This window comes from Cystoisospora suis, assembly GCF_002600585.1.
Source record: "Cystoisospora suis strain Wien I chromosome Unknown contig_576, whole genome shotgun sequence".
Taxonomy (NCBI): Eukaryota; Apicomplexa; class Conoidasida; order Eucoccidiorida; family Sarcocystidae; genus Cystoisospora; species Cystoisospora suis.
The window spans coordinates 1-9,647 of NW_027153377.1; the positions used below are offsets into that span (position 1 = coordinate 1).

The following is a 9,647-nucleotide window of genomic DNA, read 5'->3' on the forward strand; positions in this document are numbered from 1 at the left end:
AAGAAGAAGAAGAAAGCAAAGAAGAGATCAAAGGTGTAGAGAAAGTCCTAGAAGGCCACGAAGAGCCTGCTACATGCTGTGATGTCTCAAGACATGGTAGGCAAACGATCAGCTAGTCGTTCTCCCAGACACCAAAACGATCGGATGTCTATAGTGAGCTAGCTCTCTCTACCACTTTCTCTATATGACTACTTAGTCTACTTCTCTCACATTCATATATAGATAGAGAAATACATACATTCATACATAGATAGATAGATAGGCATAGACAGAGATCTGTCTTCATATATGTAGATAGATAGGCAGGGAGATAGATCAGCTAGTTGGAGAGAAGGAGTTCCTATTGTGTAGAGAAGTCAACTGCCTAATGGCAGCTCGCTCGATTGTCTCGAGATCTGTCTCTTTTACTTTCGTGTGTACGTCTTTATCGTCGCTTGTTCTCTTGTCTAAGTCTTTTCGCTTATACATGCTTTTCCTATCCTTAGCTTGTTTCTTACCACTTGTGCGACATGCATGCTATTATACATTCTTATAGCAGCTTCGCATTCTCCTTCTTCTTCTTCCTATCTTCTTCCTATTTTCTTCTTTTTCTTTTTCGCTTGGAGGCGTGAAGAAGAAGACATGTGAAGTCATGCATGCATGCATACACATCAAGTTATCTCGTATCAAGAGAAAACACTAAGGCGAGGCACAGTAGATATCTAATACACCTTTCTCTCGATAAAGATAGATAAAGATAAGTAGATAGATAGGTGAGAGATAGAAAGATAGATCAAAGATAGATAGATACATCAAAGGTAGATAGGTATATATATAGATAGATAGATCGTATCCTCACTGGATGTCTTCAAACATTCTTAAAGTCTCTTTACGGCTGTTGCTGCTTGTTAACTATCTGTATGTGTGTGGCAACTCTCTACCTAGAAGCCTCTCTCTCTCTATAAATATTCATATATATATATAGAGAGAGACAAGCATATAGAGGCTATTTCGTGTCGATGCGAGAGGAACGTGAGATAGCAGGTGTCTTCCACACAGCATCTAAGCCGTTGAATTTTCTCTTCAACATGAATCTTCTTCTTCTTCTAGGTGTTTTACTTTCTGTATTCTTTCTACATTTTCTCTCTCCTTTCTAGCTCTCCTTTCTCTTTTCTTTATCTTCTTTCTCTTCTTTTTCTTCTCTTCTTTTGCTTAGGATGCTGGGTACTGACAGGTTCCTCAGATAGCTCGGTCGCTCTCTGGCACGTCTCGTCTCGATCTCTCGTTGCACGCGTTCCTACGGGTCACCATGAAGGACCTATCAATGCCGTAGCCTTTCAACAGAAACAATGGTACGCACACACCGATAGAAAGGAAGAAAGCAAGAAAAGAAAAAGGTGAAGATTAGGAGGAAAAGAAGAAAAGCAAAGGTGTGACGAGATGGAAGATGGCGTCTATCTCTCTTTGACCTATCTATCATGAATCTATCTGTCTATCTATCTATCTATCTTTAATCTATTTATCTATCTTGAATCTTCCAATATGTCTCTTCTCTGAACCTCTCGCTACTCTGCATGTGCCTGCAGTCTATGGGATGTTTAGGGTGTACATACACTGGATTCCTACACAGCTGTCGCTGACTTCCCATGTGGTCGTTGTCTCCTAGTGATAAAACACGTGAATAGATAGATGGATATGTAGCTAATAGATAGATAGATTAAAGATAGATAGATTAAAGATAGATAGATATGGAGGTTGTCTATTTTATCATTATGAAGTGTCGTCGGATCTCCGGTTGTTTGCTAATCGTCAACTTTGGAGAAAAGAGAGAAAGAAAAAGAAGAGAATGAGATTGCGCCTTCTTTTCTTTCTTTTTCTTTCTTTCTTTCTTTCTCTCCTTCTTTGCTTGCTTCAATATGTTTCTTCAGGCACCGACCGTCACCTCTCTTAAAGAAGTCTCTTCGCCTTCTCTCCTCCTCCTGCTCCTCATCTACTTCTTCTTCTTCTTCCTCTACTAGCAAGGAAGAGAGAAAGAAGCAAACAGATTCCACCTCTTCTTCTTCTGGAGAGGAGCCATCTTCACAGATGTTGTGTGCATGCGATTGCCGTGGGATAAGTTCCTCTACACCGCACTCGATTCTCTTCGCTTCGGCATCTGCTAAAGATCACGCACTTAAAGTCTGGAAAGCTGAAATTCCGCCTAATCTCTTCTTTCCTTCTTCGTCTTTATCCCAGGAGATTAATCAGAAGAAGAAAGAAAAAAGAAGTGATGTGGGACAGGTAGAAGGTGGTGTATGTACACCTCAAGTTCTTATGACGTCTCTTGCATCGGTTGTGGCTCATAGGAAGGAGATTAATGATATGCAAATCTCCCCTAATGATTCGGTAAGACACCTCCTCCTCATTCATGAAGTCTCTCTTTCTTCACCTTCCTTGGAGTGGCGTTATCCCATCAAGGTAGCACAAGAATCTTCTCTTCTTCTCCTCTCTTCTCCTTATCTCTCTTTCTTCCTCTTCTCTTCTTTGATACATACATATCCTTTCTCTCTCTTGTCTTCTGTACATACATCTATCTCCTTCGTTCTCTTTCTCTCTCTTGTCTTCTGCTGTATGTACACTTCTCTCTGTCTGGATTCAGTGAAAAGGAAGGGGGATGGGTCACTGATACCACCCATGGTGAGAAGAAAGAATGATAGCTCGTCTTTCTCTTTCTTCTACTTTTGCCTCTCGTCCACTCCTTCTTCTTCTCCTCCTTCTCTTGGGAAAGCTTCTCTCTTTCTTTCTTTCTTTCGCTTCAGAGATGTGCGGGTTACGTCAACAACATTGGCTTCAATCGACAGGACAGAAATCTTCTTTCTTCTTCTTCTTTTCTTTGTGTATTTCTCTCTCATATGGTCTTTGTTCTCTTCCGCGACTAAAAACGTAGAGATAGACGAACTCCTTGTCTCGCTGATTGAAATTTGTCTCTTCTCGCTCTTCTTTCTTCTTTCCTCTGTGCCTACCTCACCGTCGTAGCGAAGTTCATCCTTAGAGAGAAGAAAGCGACGAGAACAAGATGAAGAGGAGAAGGAGGGAGGGAGGTTCTCCCTCTTCTCTTTTTTCTCTCACGACCTTCTTCTCTCTACTTCCTTGTCTGTTCCTCTCCCTGTGCACTTCTATCAAGCCAGACATACATTTATATATAGATACACATGTGTATACATGAATGTGAGAAAGTGTCTATATGCGTCTATATCTATCCATGTATCTATCTCTTTCTCTGTGTATGTGTAAGCCATTCTCCTTGATCCTTCTATGTTTTGTGTCTTTAGATAGCAGCAAGAAAGAGATAGAGACAGGGATGAGAGAAAGAGAGAGAGAGAGAGAGATGAGAGAAAGAGATAGAGACAGGGATGAGAAAAAGAGAGAGAGAGAGATGAGAGAAAGAGAGAGAGAGAGGTTTGACCTGACTAGGGGGGGGGGATGCGTGGCTCCTATACAGATAGAAGGACAAATGAATAGACTCAGTTCTCTCTCTTCTTCTCCTTCTCTCTCTTCTTCTTTCTCTTCATTGATTCTTCCTTATCTCTTTCTTTCTTTCTTTTTAACTCTTTCTTTCTTTCTTTGTCTTTGTAGGTGTTGTGTACAGTAAGCTCAGATAAGACAGGAAAGCTTTTCACATTTCCTTCGCTTTCATACGTTGGAGAACTCCGGGGCCACACACGCGCGGTTCTTTCGTGTCGATTTTCGACGAGAGAAAAAGTCCTCGCTACCTCCAGCGCCGATGGGACAGTAAAGTTGTGGAGTGTACAGACACTTCACTGCTTAAGAACCTTTCAGGTAAAAACGACAAAAGGAAAGAAAAGCAAAAGAAAAAGAACATTGTAGTAATGATGATGGAGTAGACGAAGACACATAGAGAGGTAGATAGATATAGATAGATAGGGATAAGTATAGATGAATATACTTAGCTCTTTTCAGGATGGAAGATAGACAGTCTACAGTCTCGTCCATGACTAAACTTCAGAGGTCCCCGACCTTCTCGTAATGAAACGCAGCATGAGAAGAAGAAGAGAGAGAGAAAGAGAGAAAGAAGAAAACGAAGACGAGGAGAAAGACAAAAAGAAGGGAGACACAGAGAGGAGACATAAGAAGAAGGAGAAGGGAGTTTTCTAGGGTGTCGTGGAGTGTAAGGAGGCCAAGCATCGATGGGAGACTTACACAAGCATAAACCCCTAGTGATCGCCATCCTCATCGTCATAACTAATATATAAATAGTACTAGTCATAGTAGTAGGAGGAGGAGGAGTAGGAGGAGGAGTAAGGCAGGGATAAGTGACTGAAGGAGAGGAATTTTTCTGTCACTCTCCTACTACTGATGCTTCTTACCAACTCTCTCTCTCTTGTTCTCTCTCTTTTTCTTTTTCTCTCATTTTCTCTCTCTCTTTTTCTCTTTTTCTTTTGTTCTTTGAAGTCCATCATGCGGGGTCAGGCGTGGTGTGAATTTTGTCTACTTGCATGCGTCTCTGTTGTCTCTCTTGATTCAACTTGCTTGGGCTGCCTCCCTCTCTCTAGATGCTTGCTCGTACACCGATACCTACCTGCTGTGGAGATGTTGTTCTCTGGTGTATATACACCCGAAAAGACTTCCTCGAAAGGAGACTTCTTCCTCTCTGTGTGTGTCTCTTGAAAAATACAAAGTCTCTATCCAACTGTGGAAAGGAGGGATTCTTCTTTTTTCTCTAGACTGCTACGGCACGGGAACTAGCTAAGAAACAGATTAAAGATAGATTAAAGATAGATAAATAGATAGAGATATTAAAGATAGATAGATAGATAGAGAGACAGGTCGACAGAGAGATAGGTAGGTTCATGGTCTCACTTTGAAAGAAGATAGATAGAGAAAACATTAGGTAGGGGGCTGCATTATTCTTTATTTCTTTTTTGTTTTGCCTGTGTGTTTTCTGTTCGGGTGTATGTACAGAGCACAAGTGGAGGCGGAAGTGGGGCAATTCTAGCCTTGAGATTCTTGTCATGTGACACACAAATTATGACTGCGAATAGTGAAGGCTCTCTACGACTATGGAACTGCCGAACAGCGGAATGCGTCTCAACCCTACCAGCTGTACATACAGATAAAGTCAGTCTGCCCGATCAATCCCCTCTCTCTCTCTTTCTCACTCTTTCTTTCTTTCTTTCTTGAGGAGTGGCCTACGTACGTGGCTGTTTACTTCCCTAGGATGGAGTTGTGTTTTGGGGTTTCTTTTTTTTCTTCTTTTCTCTCCCGACGTTTGATGGGTGGAATCTGAGAGCTCCCGATAATAATGATGATGATGAGCTATCTAAATAGTTAGTTAGCCAGCTAGCTAGCTAGTTAGCTAGTTAGTTAACTCCAGACTTTCATGCAACCGGGGCGGTATAGACGTCGGCATCTGTAGTAGAACATACATATCTACCTCCCCACCTATATATATATATATATATACACACGTGTCTCACTATATGTATATAGATAGCAGAGAGAGAGAGAGAGAGAGCAAAGTTGGCGTGGATAAGATGGACGGGAGAGGAAAGAACTATTTAATTAAGCTCGAAGTGTATATAGTCACAGCGAGGCGTTCACAACTCCACCTGTCGACAGACAGAAAGCCCACTCTTCTTCTTTCTTTTTCTCACCTCGTAAGAAGAAAGAAAGAGTGAGAAAGAAAGAAAGAATGGATGGATGCTTATCATATGCTGAGTTTTGTCCTATGTGGACTTGGTATGTCTCACATCCTTGGTAGCCTGTTAACTTCTATCTTGTCTCTTTGAATGGAAGACGGGAGATCTTCTCTCTCTGATGGATCATATGCAACGACAAACAAATCTTAACTTTCCCGATCTAGCGTATACAGATGGATACTCCCCCTCTTTTTTCTTGCATGCAGGGGAGCATGCATGCACGCTCTCATCTTCTCCAGCCAAATCACCGCTTCTCTCTCCCTCTCTCTCTCTCTCTCTACATGTACGAATGAAGAAGAGTGTCTCTTTCTTCTTGTGTGTGCCTTGTATGTGTGTCGTAGATCTGGAGCATGGATATATGCGGCCCCGGTATGCTTACAGGAGGTGCCGATGGATCGGTCTGTCTGTGGGAAGATTTTACATCTATACAGCACCAACAAGCGCAGGTAAGACCAGGCAGGAGCTAAGCCATTTCTCACTTTTCCACTCTTCCTTCCTCTTCCTTCCTCTTCCTCTTCTTCTTCTTTTTATATAGAGTCCGTTGTAGAGGCTTTTTGGCGTGACACGTCCTGGAGATACACCCCCAGCTCAGCTTATCGGTCTGGAATCTAGCTGTAGGCAAGATGTCTTTTAGCTATGTAGCCGTGTCCCTAATTATCTCTCTCTCTCTCTCTTCTGTATGGATATATATGTTTCTACATCTCTATAGGCACGTAGAGAGAGAGAGAGAGAATGAATGAAAAAGAAATAAGGGGCGGCAGAAATAGAAAGAGATAGATAGATAAAGGATGGATAGATTAAGGATGGACAGATTGGAGATAGATATCAGGTTGGCGCTTCCCCTTCTTTTAATGAAATTTCCTCGTTGCACATCTTTCTTTCTCACTCTTTCTTTCCTTCAATGTGAAGACAACCGATTGATTTGCTTCCTCCTCTGTTTAAGAAATGCCTGCCTTTTTTCTATCTCTTTCTTCTCCAGTCTTCTGCCTTAGCATCGCAACTCCATCTCTTCATCTTCTCTTCTTCCTTTCTTCTTTTTCTTCTGTTTCTCCTTCTCACTTTTCTTTCTTTCTTTCTGTGTATGTGCTTAATTGTATACTAGATGGATCAGATACGGGAGATGCAGGAGTTAGCGGCGATCAAACTTTTGATAGCTGAAGGGAGGGGCAGGGAAGTCTTTAAGCTTTTGCTGAAGATCAAGAGAAAGACTTCCATGAAGGAATTTCTGGAGACTTACTTTAGTAAGCTCTTAATTAAAGCATTTGAAAGAGGTTTCCTACCTCTCTATCATGATCTATCTACAAGAGCTTCTTCGCCTCATCTCCCTACATCGATCGGTCCCAATAGTAAGGCTTCATCTCTCCTGACCTTCCTTGATACTTACGGTGTACGTACACCTGAAGGGAAGGGGAGGGTCATCATCCAAAGGGGATTGACCCGAGGCTCATCTCCAAGAGAGAAAGAAACGAAGAAGAAGAAGATACATTCTGATGGAGAAGAAGAAGACGAGAGGGAGAAAAAGGAGACTTCATTAAAAGGTTATGAAAAGAAGAAGGAAGAAACGTCTTTACTATTACCTTCTTCTTTCTCTTTACTATCTGAAGAAGATGATCAACTTCATTTGAAGGACATTCTTCAAGATCTCTCTCCAAGAGAGATGAAGACTCTCTTAGAATTTGCATGCGACTGGACGAGCAATACGCATACAGCTTGGCTAGGTCAAGGAATTCTCAATCTTCTTCTTCAATTGCAAGGAGGTTTGAGCTTCTTATCCTCGATGTTCCCTTCTTCATTCTCTTTCTTTTCTTCTTCCTTGGAACGTCACGATGAGAGGAGAAAAAGAAGAAGAAAAGCAACAAGAGAAGATCAGGAGGATGAAGAAGAAGTCCGACAGCTTCTTCAAGCTTTTCAGGCGTACACTCAACGGCATGAGAAACGCCTAAGTGCTCTCGTGGAAAAGTCCTTCTTACTAGATCTTCTTCTAGGGTGTGGAGACGATGATAGGCCTATGAGTGACGAGGGGATGATAGAGGTGAGAGGGGAGGAAGACCACAAGAAGAAGAAGAACGTGTTGAAGGGGAGAACGGTCATGGCGATCGAGGAAGGAAGTGAGACGGAGAATGGAGAGAAAGAAGAAGAGATGACGAAACAAGAAGAAGAAGAAAAGAGAAAGAAGAAGAGGGAGAGGGAGAGATTAGGCCATGATAGAGGTACGGCCTTTACACGACAATGTCTCTATGGGAACGAGGAAGATGAAGAAGAAGAGAAAGAAAAAGAAGAAAGAAAGAAGATGAATATGAATATAATGAATGGCGAAGAAGAAGAAGATGAAGAGGATGAGGAAGAAGAAGAAGACGGAGAAGAAGAAGAAGGAGAAGAAGAAGAAGGAGAAGAAGAAGGAGGAGGAGAAGAAGAAAGTGAAGAGGATGAGGAGGAATAAAATTTCCACTTCATCCCCACTAGAGAAGAGAAGAAGAATCTTCAAGGGCGCTTCTCTTCCTCTCTCAAATGACCTTGCCAAATATCAATGATATATATACATATACATATGTATCTGTATATATATGTATCTAGATGTTTGTATAAGAGTGTATATGTGTATGTATGTAAGACTCGTTGGGATAATTCAAAGCCTTTGCTTGAAGAGGCTAATGAGGCAAACCAACATGCGCCGCTTCTACCTAAGCAAAAAAGAGAACTAGCTACTCCATCATGTATATACCTATGTATGCACATACATATATACATATATATGTATATATATATGTATGTATTTACATGTATATATGTATATAGGTATGTCAACATATTCATACAGACATGCAGTGGGTGTCCCCTTCTCTTTGTTGTTGTCGCGTCTTCTTCTTCTTTTTCGATCGCTTATTTTCTTTGTCGTTAAAAGAATAAGAAGAATCGAGAAAAGTAAAGTTGTTTGCCTCATCACCTGCCTGTTTACATTCATGCATGCATCCTTATCCATAAAAAAGCATTCATGCATGCATATCCTCATACCTAAGTTTGTTTGTGTGTCTTCTTTCTTCGTCTCTCTTTCCTTTCTCTTGACTTTCTTTTTTCTCCTCCTTCTTCTTGCTCTTCTTTAGTCCCCCTCCTCCCCCGCGTTCTGGGGTGAGTGTCTTTCATCAATTTCTTTGTTTCTTTCCTCTTCGTCTTCTCTCTTGACTGGCAAACCGAACTCCACCCCCCTCCTTTTCTTCTTCTCCACCCTTGAGAGAGAGGAGTGTAAGAAAGTAGAAGACACAGAAAAGACCAGACAAAGAGATGATACACGCACAGGCAGAGACAGATAAGCTATCTATCTATTCATAAAGAGAGAGAGACATACACACCCAGACAGAGAGAGAGAAGAGAGAGAGAGAGGTCGAGGGAAAGTTGTCTCTTCTTTCATTCCTCTGCTTCTCTAGTTGCCTTTGAAGCGATCTCTTTTTTAAGGACCAGTCGCTTCTTCCTCTTCCTCCTCCTCCACATCATTCTTTTCTCCCTATACTCACCCCCCCGCAACTTTCTCGAGCTTTTCTTTTCTTCTCTTCTTTTCTCTCGTTCCTCTCTCTCTCTCCCTCATCTTTTTGTTGTCTCCAAAGAAGAAGAGACACGGGCTCACTCAGCCTTCACGCTGACTCCTCCATTTCACACATTTTCTCACACATATATATATATATGTATATATACATATACACGTGTATATCTATCTATCTGTCTTTAATCTGTGTATCTATCTATNNTTTGTCTCTGTCTATATATTTAGGTGTATATGCATATAATGCCATTTGAGGTTCTGTCTATACACTCCAGTGACACTCGTCCGGTGTCTAGACACCTCAGGAAGGCTCGGCAGGAGACTTCATTGTATGCGATTGAAAGAGGGAGAGAGAAAAGTTACTTCGCTCCTCTTTCCTTACATGTCAATGCATAGGTGGTCTTCTTCTTGTCATCCTTGCATGCATACGCGAC

General features: G+C 41.6%; 1 protein-coding gene across 1 annotated transcript; it reads left to right on the top strand.

Moving 5' to 3' along the window:
• Positions 1 to 5: 5 nt before the first annotated feature.
• Positions 6 to 9,341, top strand: CSUI_001448 (wd g-beta repeat-containing protein; the record flags this gene model as incomplete). Its single annotated transcript, XM_068061654.1, has 8 exons — positions 6 to 96; positions 1,196 to 1,331; positions 1,908 to 2,364; positions 3,595 to 3,798; positions 4,942 to 5,097; positions 6,020 to 6,124; positions 6,781 to 8,412; positions 8,481 to 9,341. Coding segments are annotated over 7 exons (2,487 nt in total), but the record flags the coding sequence as incomplete, so codon positions are not given.
• Between the last annotated feature and the right edge of the window lie 306 nt (positions 9,342 to 9,647).